At 31.9% G+C, this 22,621-nt stretch overlaps 3 protein-coding genes across 3 annotated transcripts in view; 2 read left to right on the top strand and 1 right to left on the bottom strand.

Moving 5' to 3' along the window:
• Positions 1 to 3,871: 3,871 nt before the first annotated feature.
• On the top strand, positions 3,872 to 10,013 carry Daao2 (D-amino acid oxidase 2). The gene is made up of 15 exons (XM_080168239.1): positions 3,872 to 3,989; positions 4,213 to 4,256; positions 4,550 to 4,651; positions 4,777 to 4,841; positions 5,425 to 5,508; positions 5,653 to 5,688; positions 5,847 to 5,906; positions 6,118 to 6,208; positions 6,741 to 6,821; positions 7,271 to 7,351; positions 7,809 to 7,888; positions 8,714 to 8,771; positions 9,020 to 9,044; positions 9,541 to 9,614; positions 9,845 to 10,013. Exons 1-15 carry the CDS (start codon positions 3,953 to 3,955, stop codon positions 9,923 to 9,925), a joined length of 999 nt encoding a protein of 332 aa, XP_080024365.1. The 5' UTR covers positions 3,872 to 3,952; the 3' UTR covers positions 9,926 to 10,013.
• Positions 10,014 to 17,059: 7,046 nt separating this feature from the next.
• Positions 17,060 to 22,621, top strand: part of LOC145323582 (uncharacterized) — a 36,266-nt gene continuing 30,704 nt past the window's right edge. Inside the window, exons 1-6 of the mRNA XM_080165959.1 lie at positions 17,060 to 17,146; positions 17,922 to 17,977; positions 19,778 to 19,813; positions 19,906 to 19,985; positions 20,659 to 20,720; positions 20,970 to 21,016. Of these exons, the coding sequence (XP_080022085.1) occupies positions 17,095 to 17,146; positions 17,922 to 17,977; positions 19,778 to 19,813; positions 19,906 to 19,985; positions 20,659 to 20,720; positions 20,970 to 21,016 (333 nt within the window). The 5' untranslated portion in view covers positions 17,060 to 17,094. The remainder of the gene's footprint in view (positions 17,147 to 17,921; positions 17,978 to 19,777; positions 19,814 to 19,905; positions 19,986 to 20,658; positions 20,721 to 20,969; positions 21,017 to 22,621) is intronic.
• LOC145323581 (uncharacterized) overlaps positions 21,731 to 22,621 on the bottom strand; it is a 44,021-nt gene continuing 43,130 nt past the window's right edge. Inside the window, exons 15-16 of the mRNA XM_080165958.1 lie at positions 22,424 to 22,506; positions 21,731 to 22,291 (exon numbers count right to left, since the gene is read on the bottom strand). Of these exons, the coding sequence (XP_080022084.1) occupies positions 22,255 to 22,291; positions 22,424 to 22,506 (120 nt within the window). The 3' untranslated portion in view covers positions 21,731 to 22,254. The remainder of the gene's footprint in view (positions 22,292 to 22,423; positions 22,507 to 22,621) is intronic.

Below are 22,621 nucleotides of genomic sequence, written 5' to 3'. Positions count from 1 at the left end.
TGAGAATTTTAAATGACTGAATTTTTTAAACTATACAGCATGCATGTTTGTGTCAATAATGAAGACATTATGGGTTTTTATATACAAAATGTTGTTTTGATTCAAGAAAAAAAATATAATCTTTCTAATAACTAATATGCACTATAGTAGCTTTGAATATGTCTGTATTTTAGTTTCTAAAAAAGTACTATACCAACAAACATGCATGCCTGTGAATTAGTTTCAATATTAGTATTGAACAGGAAAAAGAAACTAAGTCGTCTTTTTATTTATAAGATGTTATTTTTGGTGTAAGGTTTTTTTAATGAAACTTTTTTGGATCTCATAAATGCGATATCTGCAGATTTTCTGGTTGCCAGATATGAAATCTACACATCTTTTTTAGCTAGATGGCATTTGTCTGGTTAAGATTGAATAAAAAAATCTTAGGTTGGTGTTTTTTTATAAGTGTGCACGTGAACATAGTTGTTCTTGTTCAATAGTAAATTGAAATTATAGGAGGGAGGTTGTAAAATTGTAAAACGCCCGTCAATAAAGTAATTCACATAACTACTCATTCAATATCAAGTCAATCTATAAAGGAAAATGTTTTGATTTCTGCGCCTAAGTAGGGTACTTTAAGTCTCTAAAATATCAGTATGTTGATTTTATGTCAAGTATGATCACTTCTGTATATATATAACAAGGATGACAACATCCATAAGTAGCAAAGCACAAAAACGTGGATGGGAATGTGTACAAGTAGATTTAAAGTGTATTTTTAAAAATCAAGAATAGATTTATTGGAGAAAATAAACACAAAACCTTTTATTTTATTTTGTATGATGACGACATAAAAAATGCTCATTACAACTGGAAAAATTATTTTGATACTGATATCCCCAAAAAGTTTGAAAATTGAACCAAAAACACCAAAGCTGTGGGAAAATTTGTAAAACATATAAAAATAGCCCAGAACCTGCTAAAAGGCAGTCTGACTGCCATGTTTGTTTTCTTAAAACGACAGGAAATTTAATTTTGATATCTATAACTGAAAAATTTTTGAAAATCGGACCATAAACACCAAAGATATGGAGAAAAATGTGAAAAATATAAAGAAATAGCCTAAAACCTGCAAAAAGGCAGTCAGACCGTCATGCTTGTTTTCCTTAATCGACAGGAAATTTAATTTTTATATCTATAACTGAAAAAATTTTAAAAATCAGACCATAAACACCAAAGATATGGAGAAAAATTAGAAAAATATAAAAATAGCCTAAAACCTGCTAAAAAGGGGTCCGACTGGAATCCATGTTTTAAACTTAATTATGCTCCATATTAATGGGAATGTTGACAAGAAATTTCAGCCTTCTATCTTAAACAGGAGCCGAGAAAATCACGTTTCCCATATTCTGTCTGAAACGGACAGACGGACGAACGGACGGACATTTCGAATTAAAGAGTAGCTTCGCTACTAATAATGTCATATAGTCTAAATAAGTTAAAGGGGGGGGGGTAGATTTTAGAAGTGTAAGGGGGGTTGCAGGAGTTTAAGTTTTTACTATATATTAGGTTACGGGAAAAAAAGTCACTCAAAAATCGGACATTAGACCTTATAAAAATGAGGGATTATCCATCTCTTATTTAGGGGATTTCTTTCCCACTTCTCCTCTCATCTTCCACATTTTTATGACGTCACGTGTCTAATTTTTAAGCGACTTTCTCCACGTACGGAATGAGAGGGGAGATAGCACCAGAGGCGCTGCCAATCGTATAACTACAAATATTTATTTCCATTTAGTAGACAATTACATAAATCATAGGCTATTTTTGACACAGTTATTGGTTTCGCCCCTAGCCTCTAGACAGGCACCATCGTTCTACTTTGTATTATAGATTAAAGAATAGTATAATAGTATAATAGTCAATAATAGAAAGGTTGTCAATAAAATAACTTTCCTACCTTTACCACTTTTTATCTTCTCTCTTTATCCTTGGTTTTTAATCATGAAAACAAGGATTAGCATATCCATAAAATATCCATGAGGCAATTTTCTTAACAAATATTCCGTATTCGCTATCCATTTGATTAATATTATCCATTATATTATTCAATTTACTGACAATGTTGTATTTTTTGTTTTGTTTTTTTGTTCGTCATTCCGTAAATCTATTTAAAAATACTCGCCTGATTAGAAATATTGGCCTGATTTTTAGTAGCGAAGCTACACTATAATTCGAAATGTCCGTCCGTCATGAGACAGAATAGGGGAAACGTGATTTTCTCGGCTCCTATTAAAGATAGACAGCTGAAATTTTTTGACAACATTCCCATTAATAAGGAGCACAATTAACTATAAAACATCAAGGGCGGTCGGACCGCTTTTTAGCAGGTTTTAGGCTATTTTTGTATTTTTCACATTTTTCTCCATATCTTTAGTGTTTATGGTCCGATTTTCAAAATTTTTTCAGTTATTGATATCAAAATTAAATTTCCTGTTGTTTACAGAAAACAACCATGACGGCCACACTGCCATTTTGCAGGTTTTAGGCTATTTTGTATTTTTCACAATTCCACCATATCTTCAGTGTTTATGGTTCAATTTTCAAATTTTTTCAGTTATAGATATAAGAATTAAATTTCCCGTCGTTTAAAGAAAACAACCATGACGGCCAGACTGCCTTTAGCAGGTTTTAGGCTATTTTTGTATTTTTTACATTATTCTCCATATCTTCAGTGTTTATGTTCCGATTTTCAAAATTTTTTCAGTTATAGATATCAAAATTTAATTTCCCGTCGTTTAAAGAAAACAACAATGGCCGTCAGACTGCCTTTTATCAGGTTTTTGGCTATTTTTTGATGTTTTACATATTTCTCCATATATTTGGTGTTTTTGGTCCAATTTTCAAACTTTTTTGGGATATCAGTATCAAAATAATTTTTCCCATTGTTATGAGAATCTTTTATGTAATCTACTTTGACCGTCGTCATCATTAAAAATAAAACAAGCTTTCGTGTTTACTTTCTTCAATAAATCTATTCTTGTTTTTAATAAATACACTTTAAATCTACTTTTACGTATTTCCATCCACGATTTTTTGTGCTTCGCTACTTATGGATGTTGTCATCCTTGTTTTCTCTTAAGATTCTTGTAACTAATGAACATTTTGCAACTAAAACTCACTTTTGGCAATTTGTATAAAGACATAAGATTTCTATGTGTAACTGTGTTTTATTTAGTTAATATATGAGACAGATGGCTGATAGTAGCTTTGGCTTGCTCCGGCGAGGGATGGCGGCAGCTGAGGATATCTGCATTTGAATTTGATTGCCTCCGCTGAGGGTGGCTACGACTAAATGTAGCCAGCTATGAATTTTGAATGGATGACTACGGCTTTGGGTGGCTAAATTTTTCTCCATTCTAGTCAGCTTCATAAGACATGCACTGTTAGTTGCAGCTGCTACTTTAACCTTATCCAAACTGTTTTAATGAGTTTTACAGTTGATGCAGCTGCTATAAAGCAACTAGGCTGAGAGTGGCTGCGGCTGTTTATTGCTTAGGCTGAGTGAGGATTGTTGGATGGCTTACAAAAACGCCTGGCTGGCATCTGTAGGCTGCTCGTCTGATATTGGCTATGACAACAACAAAAAAGTGGCAGCTTAGGGAATCCCATCTCCCCGTAACTGACGGACGGACTTACAAAGTTTGTTATAGATTAGCTTTGCTACTAACAATTTAATTTAAACATTTAAATAAACAAAGAGATAAATTAAGATAATTTAATAATGGACACTAAATTTCAAATCTGTAATTTAATTTATATAGAATAATACAATCCTGTTCTAAATGTCGTCTTTGAGATCAGGTTTATGAAGTAGTGTTTATTAGATCACAAGACAACATATTGTTGCTGAACCAACTGAAGTAAAAACACATAGTTAGTTTTGAACTATACAATAGCCAATTTTATTATGGCAAAAGTTGCTGTGGTTGGCGCTGGGATAATAGGCAGGTTTTTTTTTAAATTTTAGCACTTACTGTTTTGTATGTTGATTTATTTTGACAATTTCATCAAAACTTACAAAATAGGGATACAATAATGGCGCCTTAATTAATCTTTAAACTTCATTTCCTATATAAATAAAAGGATTTTACTTACAAAATGTGATATATATGAATTAAGTGATATTTTCCACACTGTCCTATTCCTAAAAATTAGAAATTTTTCCAGGCCTTAGCACTGCACTTGAAATACAGAAACAGACGTCATGCAAGGTAAAATTTTTACTTATCAATTAAAAGAAGCGAAGCTAATTACAGCTAAACAAGGTAATTACACGATAAAAACATCAAAATTATTATCTTATTGATCTGGAGAATAGAATACTCTAGTTTAAATCAATATTAAATTTCGGTAAAATTGTAAGTTCTGATAATATATGGTTACAAAAGTATAAAGATAGTTTTGAGTTACAAACATGGAAAGATAGTAGTAATTAAAGAGAGAAATAAAATGCCAATTATTAATATAGATCATAATCCCTACTTATTGCTACATCTTCGTCTAGGTGACCATAATATCTGAAAAGTTCACTCCTGAGACAACTGCAGATGGAGCTGCAGGCATTTTTGGACTTTATCTGCTAGGAAGTACACAGCCTGATAGACAGGTATTATTTTGACAGTGACAAGCAATCATTTCAAGATCAACGACGAAGGAAAGAGTGAGATGGTTATTTAGGAATAAGTATAAAGAAACATACTATTTGCTTTATATGTGTACCTAATATTTCAGGTTAAATGGGCAAAAAGGACACATGATTTGATTGAAACTTGGTGGAAAAGTCAAAATAGTGGAGCGTGAGTATTTATACTTATTGGAAAATTTGACTTAAAATACATATAGAAGTTACAATGCGCAAGGGTTGGGTCCTGTTAACCATACCAAAGAATACAATGCTTATTATTTCTTGTAACAAATATTAAAGTTAAAAACATCATAAATACTATATAATATGTTCTAGAATAACAAAATTAATGAATAATTAGGTAACTATAAAATATATGGTAAATAATTGAAAGGTATTTAAAATAAGTTTATTAATATTTAAAGAACAAACTATACATATTTTTATCAACAACATAAAAATATCAAATTAAATTACAAAATATATTCCCTGTTGGAACTCATACCATGCATGTCACACAATTATAAAAAATGTTTACCTCAGGTTTGACAGGGATAATTACCCAACCCACGTTTCCTCACTTAAATCTGGATAACCTACAGTATTTTTCAATTATGACCTTTTTAAGTTGTTATGAAAGATATTATAAAAAAAAAGGCGGTCACATTCAGCTTAGTATTGGCCTTCTACTATCATAAATGGAGCCTGTCACTTTCTGAAAACCAAAGCTAATGTCTGAATACAAATTATTTCAGAATGGGCATTTCTTTGATATCATGTAGACGAATGAATCACACCCCAGTTCCACCCATATGGAAAGATGTCGTATTTGGAGTCAGGTTTAGATATAAAATATTTTGAAATTAAAATCTTTTTATCTTACTTTGTCTTTACAAATATAAAAAAAAAATATTATGATAATTGAAAAGAATTTTTTTTACTTCTAGTAAGTATACATAAAACTCAAAGAAATTTATTTATAGAAAGATGACAAAAGAAGAATTGAAGGATGTTGGCAGGCAGTATCTTTATCATTTATTATAACAATATCTTCATCAAAATTAAATACTTAATTATCAATCTAAATATAATTACTTCCACTTTTTATTTCGTCAAGGTTAAACATTAAAATATTATTCTTCATATTATTGTTTTTGTCATAAAAACTAACAATTAGATTAACTGGAGAACATAAATCTGGATTGGAGATGATAACATTTACAGCGGAGCCATACAGGTAATAAACACGAAAAATATGTTCTGTTATTTGTTTCTTTATTTTCTACTTGAGGCTTTGCCCTTTAGCCTGTTGGGTTTAGCCTCCAGGAGTAAACCTTACACAATAAATATTTACCAAAAACATCAACAACTACATTTGCTAAAACCTAAATATTTAAGTTTTAAATTAAATCAAGATTGACAGCCTTATATCTAAATGTTATTTTCAGGTTTATGCCATACCTAATGAGATTTTTTGAGAAGCAAGGAGGAGAGATTTTGAAGCAAAAGGTTGAAAGTTTGCAGGAATTGCTAAAAGAGGTATATTTTTATTAGATAGAGAGAGAAATACAATTATAAAAATATTGTTTATATCTAGTGTGATTGTGTAGTAAGTAGTATTGATATTGAACCTCTAAATCTTAGAGATTAATTAATTATACGATAGCTGTGCTACTTATAGAATTATAGATTGTTCTCATTGTTGACATTTATTATGGGCAGAGGGATTTGTCAAGGTGTTTAAGGCTTGGATAGGTATTCCATTCTTGCTCGCCCAGTGGCTTGCTAAGGGGTTGCACTTAGTGCATGCCAAAATTTTAACAAAACCTTTCAATTTTTTTACATCCCCCTTAAACCAAACTCAACGGGGGGTAGGGGGTTTGTGGGAATTTATGACTTTTCGCGTGTATCTTAAAATTATAGAATATACACAAAAATAACCTGAACATCATAATGATATTCTCAAATATAGATATACAACCACCCTCTGCACGCATCTGTGCACCCCCACTGTTATTTAAACTTTGCTACTTATGAAAAAATAGATATCATCCTACTTGTTTATATTTAGTATGATTGTGTAGTTAACTGTACTGGCGTTCATGCTTCCTATCTTACTGGAGATAAACTAATAAAACCTCTGAGAGGTCAGGTAGGATTAGAAATACGTCAAATAATAACGATTAATAAAATCATAGAGGGGGAGAAAAGGTATGACAAAAAAAGGGAAAAATATATAGCCAATAGAAGCAAATCAATTGCATATGGATTTTCATGATTTCTATGGAGAAGCATCAATAGTAAAAATAAAACTTAATATACAGGATTTTATTGGATATCTTTATATAGGATGTTTGTGTGTGTTTTTTCCCTGTGTGTGTGCCTTTAAAACTTCAATACATAAACACGCCATTTTAATATCATCTTTGTCTTTCAACCACTAGCGTGCATAGCAATTTACCAGGGGGATGTGAAACCATAAGGGGGTGAAAAGAGGAAGGTAGGCCTTACCATTATACCACTGCTTTCAACATGATAAAGATTTCCCTACATGTATATTGCATTATACTGAATTAGCGAAAATTGTTCTTCTCTTTTAAGGTAATGCGAGTGTCAGCACCCTGGATCAGAACTGTTATCTTAGATGATTTGGATGATGGAAATTATGTTATAGCTAATCAGGTTTTCATTTATCACGTTAAAGATGATGTAGCTTAGAGGCGTGAATCCTGCGGTGAAATGATTGACAGAACGAGTGCGAAATTTAGAGTAGCGTCACTTGTACTTATCAAGAAAGTAGCTTATAGAGCTGCTCTACACTAAGCATTTACAGTTTATTAATCAAAAGTAAACCAATAACTGAAGAATATATCAATATACAGATAAAAAGAAAGGTTTTAAGGAACATGAGTAAGCCCCGCCACCAACAATGGTTGGGGGTGGTTCTACAGTCCTGCTTGCCCACATATCACATAATAGATGGGTTAATAATAGGTGGTGTTCTGACACTCTGCTTCCTATATTATTGTTTTTGTTTTGAAATTTTTTTGTGCAAATATTTTTTATTATTGTTTATTTTGTATGAAAAAAGTGACGACAGAGAGACCAGTAACACAAGATTTTCATATTCATTTTTCAGGAATCAGTAGTTGTAGGGGGAACACATCAAGATAATGATTGGGATACAATTCCTAGAGAGGAGGATAAACAATTTATCAGGTATAAATATACTCCTTTATTTTAAACTAGCGTTTACCCTCATAGAAGCCTCTTGAATGGGGAGTTGACCTTCCCCACAATTCAATTTAAGTTTTTAAGAGAAAAGGTAAAAAAGAAAGTTTCAGGGTTTGGGTATAATTTTATAATTGGAGAGTGGAGATGCCCCCCCCCCCCTCCCCCCAAATAGTTAAAAGCCTTTCCTGCATTTATAGGAAGCTTTCCTGTAAAGGAGTACCATATTGGTTCAGCGCTTGTAAAATCCTACGCCACAGACAAAAAAAGCTTTATACTTTATATAATAGGAGAATCATTACTTATAGGGGCGTTTCTTCGTATTTCCAAACTATCTTTTAATGGGTTATTTTAGGATAAGTTAGGTTATGTCTGGTGATTGTCCAACTGAGTTAGGCAATTGGCGCCACAGAGAAAATCTACTGTGAAAATTCAAAAAAAGCGCCCCTTAAGAGGCATTGTTACGAAAGGGACTATACCCACTTTACCCAAATTTTATTTCATATTAATTTTTAAATTGCAGGGGCCCAAAGAAATAGGAAAGTGGACAAAAATTTATTTACCAACAATTATGTAAAACAAATCAGAACTATTGATGAAAAGTGTGGACACTTTTAATTTGAGCTGCCAATCACCAATCAATATAATTGTGAATAAAGTTTTAAGACAACTAGTTGTAGATCGAGTTCATTAAGTTTTGCGGAATTTATAATTTACTATTGATTGTATACTCCGTCCCTGACATATTTGATGTTAAATAGAAATAAATATTTGTTGATAGTAGTAGTGGATAAACATCATAATTATTTTTAGGGATGGAGGTAAATGTCTTGATCCATCTTTAGACGAAGCAAAGGAAATTGCACATTGGGTAAATGATATTTGTTCTTTTAAACATAAAGTAGTTATATAACAATGTTAACCATTCTGTTTGTATATTATTATACTAGTGTCGAGTATTTATGTAAATTTAATAACATAATCTAATCTTTTTCTACATAAGTGTACTTCCATAAAAAATATAAATGCCAATTTTAGTACTTAAACTATAATTCTTCATATGACTGCAATTAACTTTGTTTAAAATTAACAAAATTTAAAGAATATTTCTTATTTTAGGTTGGATTAAGGCCAGGAAGACCAGGTACAAAACACAAATACCATTATGCATTTTTTTACCTTTGGCGATATTCCAGCTGATGATGGTGTCTGAGAGTGTCTTAGATATAGTCCCTGAGAGAGGCTGCGCTTCAGAGTGGTTGATTCTTTTTCAAAGACGCAAAGTTGTAAAAGCTGCGAAATTTCGCTTAATTTGGGCTGCAGCTTCTTATAAGTAACGTGGCTGAATTTTACTAAAAATTAGTAAGGTGAAAGGAAGGTGCGGTTAAGGGATATGTCGTCTTTTATGTAGCTTACTTAAGCTACGTGGGTGTTATTAATATTTCTTTAAGCAACAAGGCTGAATTGCTTATGTTAACGGACCCTACCTAAAGTACCTACAGGATCATCTTTGAAGTAACTTTAAAGGTTGTGTAGAAATTTTCAAAAATGCTCAAGAGGGTGGTTTATTTGGTGAAGAGTAGATATAATAATTCTTCCATTTATTACCCAACCTTTACTTGAAATTTTCATGCTCGTAGAAGTGAGGCTCGAAAGAGAAGGATGTATTGTTCACAACTATGGACATGGAGGTTCTGGTATCACTGTATTTCAGGTTATACATATAAACACTCTCATAAAGTGTCAAACAGTATCTCTTCAGTTGTAAATCTCCGAATACGGTGTTAGTCCAATAATCCTAAATATGATATTGGTCATTAATCGTATTTATAAAGTTTACCTTAAGATAATAACTAATTAGAACCTGCTATTTCTGAGATTGTTAGCTTCAGACAAAGAAACCTTACTACTCATATTATATGATAAAATTTCTTGTTTGTCTAGGGGTGTGCAGAGGAAGCAACAGATTTAGTGAAACTTGTTCTGCAAGAAAAGGGAAAATTGGGAGTTACAGCTAAATTGTAAATCATTGAAATATAAAAGTGATAGTATCTTATCATGTAAATACAGTTGTAATGTTTTTTAGTTTAATAAAGAAATTTAAGATAAAAAATCTTATCAAATACGATGTTTTTCTACACGACGGAGAACTCACTTTAAAAGGCAATAAATATAAACGATCACAAACAAAGGGTGTAAGATAATTTATTAATAAGGTACAGCCAATAATAAAGCAATAATGATGTAGGTGATTTTAGTGCAAAAAAATGTTCTTTTGTTTTTCTTGTAAAAATTTAATAATTGAAAAACGTATTTTTTATCATTTAATTTCTAATCCTCTAAAACGACCAAGCTAATAATTTCGGTATATACAGGGTGGGCCACATAAATCCGGACTTAATTTCAAACGGCTATAGCACCAAAACTACCTGACCAATCAGGACGTTTGACCACTCTATAAAAAGCTTAGGTAATTACCTTTTCGCACATAAAAATTTTTGGACGATGGAGGACGTGTACTCCGAGCTGGCAGCGCTTATGTTCAACATAGCAGATTCGAAATTAACGCTAGTTTACCCTAAATTCTCAACTTCGGCCCACTAAATCTGATCTCAGCCCATCTGTAGCTGAGATAGACTTATGAAACTTGCTGGAGATACTGTAGATACTTAATGAAGACACTAGAAAATACTAGAGCTCTCTATCACATCTGGTTTAGCCGTAGTACTCCGGCAAAGTAAAACGTGGCAGATTTTAAGGTGTCAAAAATGTCAAAATTCTTGAAAATTTCTCGGTTCGCGACTACATGGGCCCATTTGGAACCTTAAAAATCGTTTTAGACTATGTGTTGCGATGATAACCCTAGCTTGATCTTCATGCTATTTCCAAATGGTATAAAACGTTGTTTTAGCTTAATTGTGGCCAAAATGAGAGCCACTGCACTGTGTCGAAGGGTAGCTTCAAATATGGGCATATTAGGATCCTGCGGTTACTCACGTCCCTAAGGAGACGTGGCCTCCCAGCAGCCCTGATCTTCATCCAATTGACTTTTGGGCCTGGAGCACCATTAAAGCACGAACCAATAGACGCACCCATACCACAAAGACCTCCCTCATTGCCACTATCAAGGAGAACTTGGCCATCTTGGACAGGGACATGATGACCAGGGTCGGGGGGGCGGTTTAGGGGGTGGGTAAAAGCGGTGATTGAGGCTGGCGGCGATTTTATTGAATAATAAGATAGTCATATACATAGTTCACTTCCCAGTTTTTAAAATTCAATAAAATCTTTAAAATTGACGATTTTATGTTCATTTGTTTAAAAAAAAGAAAAAGTCCGGATTTATCTGGCCCACCCTGATATAACCCTGTATATATATATTACCCCGTCCTGGATTTGAAAAATTTTGTTAAAATTTTTGCCCTTAGCCAAAATATGGTTGATTTATGCATAAAAATGACCCATGCAAAATATTTTTTCTGTAATGCAAAAATTGCAACGGTACAAGCACTGCAAAGTTTTTAAAATCTGCAAAAAACCCTGTTTTTATGGCTTTTTTTGGGCTTTTGTACCATCCCAATTTTGAAGATTTTTTCAAAATTTCAATTCAAGTGTGTTGATATATACCTGAAATTTACCAAAAAAAGTGGGGACAGTCTCAATTATAACATATGAAGGTGTAGCGAGTAATCTTCCAAATACAAAATTGTCAAATTGCATACATATATAATAGGGTTGGGCCGGATACTTTTTTTTACAGATATTGGATATCTGGCTGATTTAAAATGCCGGATATCCGGCATCTGGCCAGATATCTAGCAAATGTCCGGCCGAATAACCAGATATCCGGTAATTTGCCAGATACCAAATATCTTGCATTATAAATCATCCGGATATGCAGTATCCGTCCAAAAAAGTATCCACCCTACCTCTATTATATAAGTATGAAATTATGTGATACACAAAACTATCCCTTCTGTAGATTAAACTTAGCAGTTGAAACGTTTATACACTTAACTTAATAAACCAACCAATCAAAATTCAATAAAATTCTCAAAAGTTGTTAACCTAATGAATTAGAAAAACAATTATAAAACTTTGGGGACAAGTGAAATAAACAGTCCAATTTCCCCTCCCTCTCTGAATTATACCAGAGTGTACCAAAAGTCTAATAATAACTAGGGAGGCAGAGCACATTGGGCTGTCAATTACACTAGTCCCCGAACTTTTTCATTTGTTTGCTTAACAACTTTTTAGATTGTTTGAAATTTTAATTGGTTTAATAAGACGTTCCAACCACCTATTGTAATTAACAGAAAGGGTAAGTTTGTGTATAATCATGGGATATACACGTCCATTTATCAGCCATTGTCTTCTCTATCTAGATCCCTGTACCCACAGTCTAATAATAACTAGAACACTTTCATTTTCATAACAAGAAATAACATGTTACTCAAGGATGTTACTCAGGGATAAGACTATGGCTAATGAATTGATGTACATCCCCATTAATAATACACAAAATTAACCCTTCTGTAGATTAAAATTAGTGGTAGAAACGATTGAACACTCAAATTAATAAACCTATCCATCAAAATTTATTGAAAGTCCCCAAAGTTATTAAGTCAACGAATAAGAAAAGGTTATTTTCAAACTTTTGGGACTAGTGTATTAAACGGCTTATTTTGTCCCATCTATTTCTGATACTTATTAAAAGCAAATCTTTTCTATAATATGAGTCTGAACAAACTCCGTAAAGGTTAGCTCTTTTATTTAATCTAAGCAAGTTGAAATTTTTTGATTGAAAACTTTGGCTGATGATTCCTGTAACAATAAGGGTTTAGAAAGTGTAGCAACTCTGCAATCAGTACTTCTGCTTTATAGCATTAGTTTTTGATATATTGAAGACGTAAGTTTAATGCAAATTATTGCCAGTTTCCCAAGTGCCAAGTCGAGCACATACCCCCCCCCCATCTTCCGACCTTGAAAAAAGGAAGGGATACTTTCTAATTTGTTTCTTAATTATATAAGGTCAGGTTAGGATAGTTTATATTGAGTACCAGGAACCCTTGCAAGTTAATATAAGGAGGGAGGGGTTGTCAGTGATCAAAAGACACTTTGAGGGAAAGCACCGAACATCTTTTATAAGCTAAGACATCTTTTTCCATTAAGTTAATACAAAATTAACAGAGATAAACAATGAATAATGATACATAAAAAGATAATGTTAAAAATTATCTAATTTTCACAAGAAGAGCTTCTCCATAGTACTTTCTAGCGGTAACGCTCCTAAAGGACTCTTGGGCACCTGAGAGAAGGGTCGATCCTCTAATTTTATTTAAGTGGTAATAACTGAATTATTCCCTGGATCTATCAGAAACTTTACTGTAAAGAAGAAACAATTGCATACATATATAATAGGGTTGGGCCGATACTTTTTTGGCTGGATATCCAGTTGATTTCTAATGACAGATAATCGTTATATGGCAAATTACTGGATATCTGGCCGAATGAAAGAACATCGGCCGAATAACCGGATATCTGGCCGAATAACCGGATATCCGGCCAAATAACCGGATATCCGGTCGAATAACTGGATATCCGGCCAAATAACATATATTTGCCGGATATCCGGCATTATAAATCAGCAAGATATCCAGTATCCATCCAAAAAAAGTATCCGGCCCAATCCTATTATATATGTATGCAATTTGACAATTTTGTAATTGGAAGACTACTTGCTACACCTTCATATGTTATAATTGAGACTGCCCCCATTTTTTTTGGTAAATTTCAGGTATATATCAACACACTTGAATTGAAATTTTGTAAAAATCTTCAAAATTGGGATGGTACAAAAGCCCCAAAAAAGCCATAAAAACAGGATTTTTTGCAGATTTTAAAAACATTGCAGTGCTTGTACCGTCGCAATTTTTGCATTACAGAAAAAATATTTTGCATGGGTCATTTTTATGCATAAATCAACCATATTTTGGCTGGGGGCAAAAATTTTAACAAAATTTTTCAAATCCGGGACGGGGTAATATATATATATATACACGGTGTTTCAGAAAAAACTGCGTTTTCTGTTTTTCTGACACAACCAGAAGGAATACAGAAAAAACGATTGTATGTCATTATTCTCTGTAAAAAAAATTACATCAAATTTATAACAGGTGTTTTTCATTATCTCTAAAAATACGGTCTCTATGATAGGTACATAGTTTCCAAAAATGCTTTATGTGAAAAATGTTGTGCAAGAAAAATTAAAACAACTCTTCTATTATGTATAAAAAAATCGTAGAATTAAGTTAGAAAAAGGTATAAGAAAAGTACCTTAATGAGTTTGATTGTGATGTATTTGCAGTAAAAGAATCTTCTTTAGTAACGTAGGTTATAGTAAAAAGAAAAAAAACTCCTTTTTATTTGTCAAAAAAAATCTCTTAATACAAAAAAGTAATTGAAGTTTGAATTTTTTTTATTAAAGCATTTAATTACAAATTATGGATAAATTATGAGTTTATATCTTAACCTGTCAATCAAATTAAAGGATCATAGGAATATGAGGGGTGGGGATTTACGAACATGAGCAATTTTTAAGGTCATGTTTCTTAAGTATGCAAAAAGAAAAACTAAATATTTGTTTTCAGTGAGGGAATTTTAAATGAAATTTTTAGTGTAATTGGTAGAAAATTGTATTGGCCGTATTAAGATGTTGTTTTCAAGTGAATAAATTTTTGAAAACCAACCTTAAGGCACAAAATTCTACCAGAAAAAAAGCATCATACGCATCTTTTGAAATATTTATGCTTTAAAATGCGCCATTATTTTCAGAGATATTAAAAAACACCTGTAACAATTTCGATGCATATTTTTATAGAGAATATTGACATATAATTATTTTTTTTGTACTCCTAATGGTTGTTTCCCAAATTTGGAAAACGCAGTTTTTTTAAAACGCCCTGTATATATACATCATTTACTAAGTATATTTGCGATAACTTTTATTTAATAGATTCTTCTAATTTTTAACATTTACAAAACAGCCTGCTTTATTGCTTCAAGATCCATGTCAGATCTATATAGGAAATAAATGTCTATAAATGAGCTCAAGTCTTCCAAGGGATAAATGTTTAAAACTCATAGTGCTCCAATAATCCATAATAAACTCTCATTGCCCAGAACGATAAGACCCAATATTTTACTTTATTAAGAATAAATTCATTTTTTTTATTTCATGGTGCTATTTACACAATGTTGAAGTATTTAATTACTATTCTTAAAACAGAAAATTTAAATTCATATGATAGTAAATTTAAGAAAACTTAGTTTTAAAATAAATTGATTCTAGCGCCACTTTTAATGTGTTCAGATTTACAAACAAAAATTAAAAACATTTTAACCCTTTCGTGACGGTTATATAAAAAATATATATTGGAAAATAAATTCCATAATTCAAATTACATTTTTGAAAGAATGAAAAAAAGCATTATCATAAATACGTATCTGAAGATCAAATAAAGAAATCAAAAGACAAATGGAAGAAAAAGCAAGTGTGAGAGAGAGGTTTAAAAAAACAAGTAAACGCTAAGGCAGAATGTTATTACGTTCATAGTATCAAAGGCTTTTATTATAAAATAAATAACTAAAATCAGCCGGACAGAAATTCTAACGTAAGTAGTTGAACTTGAAGTAATCTTTATGTGCAAGTTAATATATTTATATTTATTTTCTAATATTTCTAATAATTAACAAAATTCATATTTCTAATTCTGAATAAAAAAATGCATACCTAGCGGATAGGTACCTAGCATCCAGGGGCTCTGTAATTAAAGGGGCAGAAATAGGCTAGAAAAAATAGCTTAAAACCATCTGAAAATAAAATAGCCTAATGCCCTTATTATCGTTTGCCCCTTTATTATCTACGGACTAGAGAGAAAGCTTAAACCCATCCCAAGACTTAAATCTAAAAATTAAATAGCCTAAAACAATCACGGGACCGATGTTAAGTTTATATTAAATAGAGAACCCAATCAGTTAACCCTTACAGATCGGGGGGAGGGGGCTCCAAGAGCCCCCCCCCCCCACCTCTAGTATATATATACAGCCTAGTAGTTACTAATTTAAATGTTGTGGTGACTATATTTTAGGTGTTAAAAGTATTTCTCTAAAAAAAATTTGTGCTGTATTAACCAATCTACAATCAGATAACTTGCAGAGTAGCTTGACATCAAGGTTTTTGTTTGTTTATCCACATTCCCCATTCCATAAACAAACAAATTTATAAGTAGGATGGATTGATTGTATATGTAGTGAAAATTCAATAATTGTTTAATAATAATCATGAAGTACATAATAATCTAATAATCTACATAGGAATACTAGTAGTCATGTAGAAAAACTTTGATCCAGTGGGTATTAATTTTTTTAGATTCCCAATAGAGGTTATTACCCTTGCTTTTGTATTTCGTCTAACATATGTATTTGAATTATCAATACATTCTATTTATATGATTGTGAAACTTACTTAACTCTGAACAATCCTTTAAAAATAATTGTTAATATATCCTTTAAACTACATTTGTAATGTTACCAATGTTCACACTCTTTAAAAATTACTCTGTTTAAATTATAAGACTCTTTATTGGTTATATCCCTTAAAAATCTTATAATAGTATACCACTCTTTCAAAGTTTCTCTGTGTTAAGTAAATATTATTATCAAAATATCCCCTACTCATCCTTCTACGTCAAATCATAAAAACCTTAGCGTTTAAAACAGCAAGCAAACTAATTTGAAAAAATAGCCAAATGAGTAAATTTTTCTGTTATGCCCAGAAAGATGGTCTCCAAGGAAACAAAGATACTTTCAAAATCACTAGAACCTTTAAGATAATTGCGCTTAAACACCAAAATATCTAAAACTTAATGAAACTATAAATCATGAAGTAATTCTTGAAAAGAGAAACGCATATGTATATTTATTTTGGTGAAAAGAATAAACATATTTCCAATTCCCAAGTTCACACTTTCAGTTTCATTTGAGGTTACAAACATTTAACATATGTGAAGACACAAATCCTTGTAGGTTTAATATTTTCATAACTGAATTAAATCTATGTTAACTTATCATTACTTACGTATTAAAAACATTTAATTATTACCTGTGCTATTAAAACATTTAGAGACTAAACAATGTTTATATATAAAATATGCATAATTCTGTTCTTGGTTGGAATATGCAAAGGTATGTATTTAATTCAATTATAAAATGTATGGACACATAAATAGTTACTAGTAAAGACAAAGTAGTTTTTAGTAGCAAAGCTACTCTATTATTAACTCTGTCTGTTTGTTTGTCATCAGTCCATGACGCTCTGGTTGAAATGGGATTTACTCTCTTGCTATTATGAAGCATATTAAAGTAAAAACCATGGAAGCCAGACTTGTTTAAAGCAGGTTTTAAGCCGTTTTATTTTTTTTAGTTCTACATATCTTTGGTGTTTCTAATCCATTATTAAAAGCTAGACTTGGGATGTTTGATTCTTCTTCCAAGCCACCGAGCTTTCTCATTTGTTTGGTGTTAGTTGTGGTTGCTACTTCACTTTTGTCTAAGCTGTTCGAATGATTATTACAGTGCATTGTAATGATATTTTATGTTAAGTTTGTAAACATTAGTAGATAGAGAGTCCATTCCTCAAATAAACCAAAAGGGGAAGGTGTTTAATCCTATTATTCTGTACCTATCCTAATTGGATAGGGAAATTATTTGCACTAGGTTTTGGCTGTATGTGTCCGCAACACCCCGTTATTGCACTACAGTAGTAGTGTACATCGAATCTTAAGGTCAGAGAAAAAGTTATTAAGTCAACGAATGGTAAAGCGAGTTTGTCAAAAATACCTTTTTTGGGGATGGGGGTGTTATATTTAATCCATTGTCCTCTTACTTTCTGTGCTTCTCAGATTTACTATGATAAGATTTGATTATTGTGTTGTTATCCATTTCATGTTGTTTAATTTAGGAGATACCGGGTATGGAAAAGAAAATTGTCAAGCTACCATTCAAACATTACTCAAGGAATGTCAAATTTAATCATAACCATATTTTTTATCAGATATTTTAACTTGCATCTTTTCAAGATTTAATTTTTATTACAATTTCATATGGCTACGCTCTTGTAGGCCTTTTTTGCCACTTAAGTGAAAAGGGGTAGGGGGGGGGGGGAAAGTTTCATTTATAGTTTTAGGAAGGGGATATCTTTTTCATGTGCGATTTCTCTTGGGAGGGTAGAGGTTTTCAACCCCAAAACAGTCATAAACCTTCCTTGGACCTATAAAATCGAGATCTTAAGCTACAGACAGACAAACATCCTATTAGTGGGATAATTGAGTTATGTGAGGTAACATTGAGTTAAATATAGTTTATTATTGCAGCAATACAGCTGGATCTTTCAATTGAATCCTTTAATATCAGACAATAGCATCACAAATACCCTTACAGATCGGGGGGGGGGGGGGGGCTCCAAGAGCCCCCCCCCCCCTCTAGTTTTTTCAATCTCATTTTTTTTGTAGGTAAGATGGAGTGCTGTGACTTCATGACTTTTTAAGTTTAGTAATTATACGTCGGCAAGAGTTGATTTTATTAGGATATCTGGTCTGTGCCGGTCGTGGTGTCCGGTCAAAGTCGGTTGGGTAGCACCAAAATTAGAAAAAAATTCTAAAAAAATCTTAATTTCTACATTATGACTTTTGTGTATAAGGAGAAACCTAAATTTTTTTTGGTGAATACTTAGATATCAATGACCTTCTGAGAAAAAATGTGTTATGACCGTTTGACCGCTCCCTGACCGACTTTATGACCGATTTTTGTCCGGCTTTTACTACAGACATATATCATGAATATCGTGGCTTCTATTACAACTAGAGTCCTATAAATTTTTTTGGTAAATCCTTGAGCAACATCAAACAGATAAAAATATTAATCGGCGCCGCCAACCGCCGTTTTACCGCCGTAACCACCGAAAATGGCGGTTTCCGTTATTTGCCGTTTTTTGGCGATGATCAGAAAAAGTAATTTTTTTGTTATGAAAAATAAAAGTTCGTCCTAAAATTTGGTCATCCTAGCTGCAAAATTGGCCGCTCTACAGCTGTTTTAAAATTTAGCGGCTGGCCGCTAAAAAGCGGCTAAGGAGCGGCCTGGCTGCTATGAGTAGAAAAAGTAATTTTCTCTAAAAATACACATGAACCACCAGAATTTTACGTCTTTATCTGTAACAGGAGCCGAGATAGAGGGGGGGGGGGGCTCTTGGAGCCCCCCCCCCCCCCCCGATCTATTAAGGTGGGAATTGGGGCCCGAGCTGTAAGGGTTAACACAGTCATGTCGCTACAAAAAGAAGAAAGCTATTTGCAAGCAGGCGAAAAAGGTCCCCAAGAACGGGGGCAGGTAGTTGTCTTTGTTATACATCTATACATATTACATTTCTTGGTCCGACGTAGAAATATAATACTGCCTTATTATTAGACATGAGGCAGATAAAAGACAGACTGACGAACAGATCTTTTTTTTAGACAAACAAATGTGTAACTACATATATTTACCTTTTGTTGATGTTTGTCATGTTTTTACAGCTGGTACCTTCAGTCACCTTTCGCTTCCCTCAGCGTCGTTAGCTGCAAATCATTTGCAACCAGCTTTAGCTTTTCTAAACCTCAAGCTACCAATTTTGGCAGCATTCATCTGTCAACCGATTCCGCACGGCTGCCAAGCCCCGCAAAAAAAAAACTGGCAACTCATATTTACTTTCATAGGTAACCAATAAGGTAACCAATAGTATTTAAGATTCACCAAAAATGTTAATTTTGATATCTGATTATTAAGAAATCTATTCCACAGTCTATTGCTAAAGCAAGACAGGTAATTTTAAATGGCATATACATGAATAACTTCTATATCTGAAAAATCCATCGTATGTAAGATATTTTCAAAATATTTTTTTTATTATCTAGGCTAAAATAAAAGCCCAAGAGGATGAGAACCATAACCAAGGAACAGTTGTGGCTGGTATAGCTGCTGGTACAATTATTAGGTAATTGATTAGGCTATACTTAAAAAACGTCTATCTCAAAAAACGCCCATCTCAATAAACGCCCATCTCAAAAAACACCTTTAAAAAAATGATATATATATTTCTAGAAATTAATAGGTCAAAAATTATATATTTTGTTATCATCACTAGTATCAAATTATTTTAAAACTAAGTTTTCTTTTATTTACTGTATTATAAATTTAAATTTCTGTTTATGGATAGAAATTTAATACTCAATATAATGAAATAATACATGAAATAAAAAAATGAATTTATTCTTCATACAGTAAAATAATGGGTCTTATCGTTCTGGTCAATGAGAGTTTATTATGGATTATTGGAGCACTATGAGTTTTAAACATTTATCGCTTGGAAAACTTGAGCTCATATATAAACGTTTATTTCCTATATAGATCTGTCATGGATCTTGATGCAATAAATTAAAGCAGGCTGTTTTGTAAATGTTAAAAATTGGAAGATTTCATTAAACAAAAGTTCCCGCAAATATAAGTATTAAATGATTCTTTTATCCACTTCCGCCCTGGATATCAGCGGCCCCTATTCGCCAAAGGCTACCGCCGAACCCTTTCAAAAATAGACTTACAACTATTGAGTACTAACGAAGTTTATAATTGGTTAGGATGGTTTAATAATATAAAATTTTACTGTTTAGGGATTTTGTTCGTTTAAACCAGTTGTCAGTTATTACAACAGGCGCTGCCTTAGATACTATAGGTAAATGTAACTTCTACTTACATATTTATTCTATTCTTTATAGCGGTAAGAAAAGCAACTCTTTAAACAATTTGTTTATGTAAGTTTATCAGTCGGTGAGGCTAATTTATAACAAATTATACCTAATATGCACTACACAGTACACACATATTAAGATGTTATAAAGGAAAGGACAGTAAGAGATAGGTTGGAAGTTTTTTATTTTACAAAATAAAGAATTTAGAAACTATAATTTTTATTCAACTATAGGTGTCGCAGTAAGAAACGCTGGTTATGCCGGCTCCAGAGCAAGATTGGTAAGTTATTTTCATAAGGAAAAAGAATAACATCGGGACGCTTTATGCAAATCAATCATATCCTATTCTATAAATTTAAAAAGCAAACATCCTCACAATGTAAATATTAGAACCTTTTCAGAAATGGGGGGATTTAAAATTTAATATATTAAAAAATTAGCTTAAATGTAATATTTAAATCTGTTTTACATGAAACTTTTAAATGATAATTTTTCGTACCACTTATTGCACTTGTTGTCATAATTCAGATACATAATGATGATACATATTAAATTTTAATCGACTCACCTCTCCAGAGCACTACAGCTCGAGACCTAGCCCATGTGGAGAATTTTCCTCTACCAGTAGATAGACCCAATAATGTATAGAGTTTTGGTGGGACATGTAAAGACCGTTAATTAGGTTTCTAACTCTAAAGAAGAAGGGTTAAGGAGATATCAAAGGAAGAAAATGGCTTCAAACCTGCTAGTACACAGTTGATAACGTAAATTTACTACTTCCTTTATTTTAAAATTTCCTTGCTTTTTAACATAAAATATAATCATACTCTGACAGTCAATATTGCACGGTTTTTAATAAATTAAGCATAAGGTGTTATGGTTTTCTTATTCAATTTTTCTAAAGGTTGCTTATCTCAACATCCACATTAATATGGTAATTTATTAAATCAGCCAGATAATTAATCCGTTAAACCAGATAATCATATCATCTAAAAAATTTTATGAATTTATTAAGGCAATAATACAGTATTTAAAAGTACATTTTTAAGGTTGCAATCATCCTTTACAATTGGAATTCGAGTACTTCTGCACATTTAACATTCAAGCTATTTTAAAACATAATGGAAATGCCTATTGAACATTTTATGTTTGTCTTAATTAGATTATTAAAAAACAACAATCTGTTTTAAAATAAAATAAAATATAATTGTTATGTATTAATTTTAAAAGTTCAATTATCATTCTTGAAGTTTTGAGGTTTAAAAGCACTCCCCATTATGACGTCTATACAAAAACACATCAAATATTACTACTTGTTTTTTAAAAAAGTAATTACCCATTGTTTATGAAGTTTATGTCATAAGAAGCATATTTACTATTTATTCATGTTTTTTTCCATTTTCACATTGTGTTTTGGTGCAATGTATAAACATTAATTAAATTACAAAAGAAAAATGGATGATATTATTAAGAGGCTTCAGTGTTGCATAGATATTTGATTCAATCTTGGTGAAAAAATTATCCAAGAAGGGCAAAACCATCTTTCGCTCTTGCTCTGAAAAATAGATTTTATATTCTTTTTATGCTGCACCTTTGAAATAAGAAGCATCAATTTATTATTCAATTTAGATTTGAACTATTTTTTATTATTAATATTACTATCACTAACAATATTTAAAATTCTGACCTGACATCATCTAATCTGTTTGAAATAGATTCAGCATTCTGTAAAAGATTTCCTTCATTATCTAGTTCCTGCACCATGCGACCCTGAATTTGAAATCAATATAAAATTTTAATGATTGTTTGCTTCTTTGTCACAATATACTTGTCTAAAAGTAACAGGATGGCTGCGTGTGTTTAGCGAGTGATCTTAGAAATCGAT

Source organism: Acartia tonsa, chromosome 7 (assembly GCF_053477335.1).
Source record: "Acartia tonsa isolate MP-2025a chromosome 7, ASM5347733v1, whole genome shotgun sequence".
NCBI classification, from domain to species: domain Eukaryota; kingdom Metazoa; phylum Arthropoda; class Copepoda; order Calanoida; family Acartiidae; genus Acartia; species Acartia tonsa.
Note: the sequence above shows the minus strand (reverse complement) of the source record. Positions and strands in the feature narration are given on the sequence as shown.

What these genes read in the sequence shown, in the direction of transcription:
- Daao2 (XM_080168239.1), top strand. Translation starts at nt 3,953, where the DNA reads ATGGCAAAAGTTGCTGTGGTTGGCGCTGGGATAATAG. An exon ending in AAAAGTCAAAATAGTGGAGC is followed by an intron (nt 4,842 to 5,424) that starts GTGAGTATTTAT and finishes AAATTATTTCAG; the next exon opens with AATGGGCATTTCTTTGATAT. An exon ending in TAAAACCTCTGAGAGGTCAG is followed by an intron (nt 6,822 to 7,270) that starts GTAGGATTAGAA and finishes TTCTCTTTTAAG; the next exon opens with GTAATGCGAGTGTCAGCACC.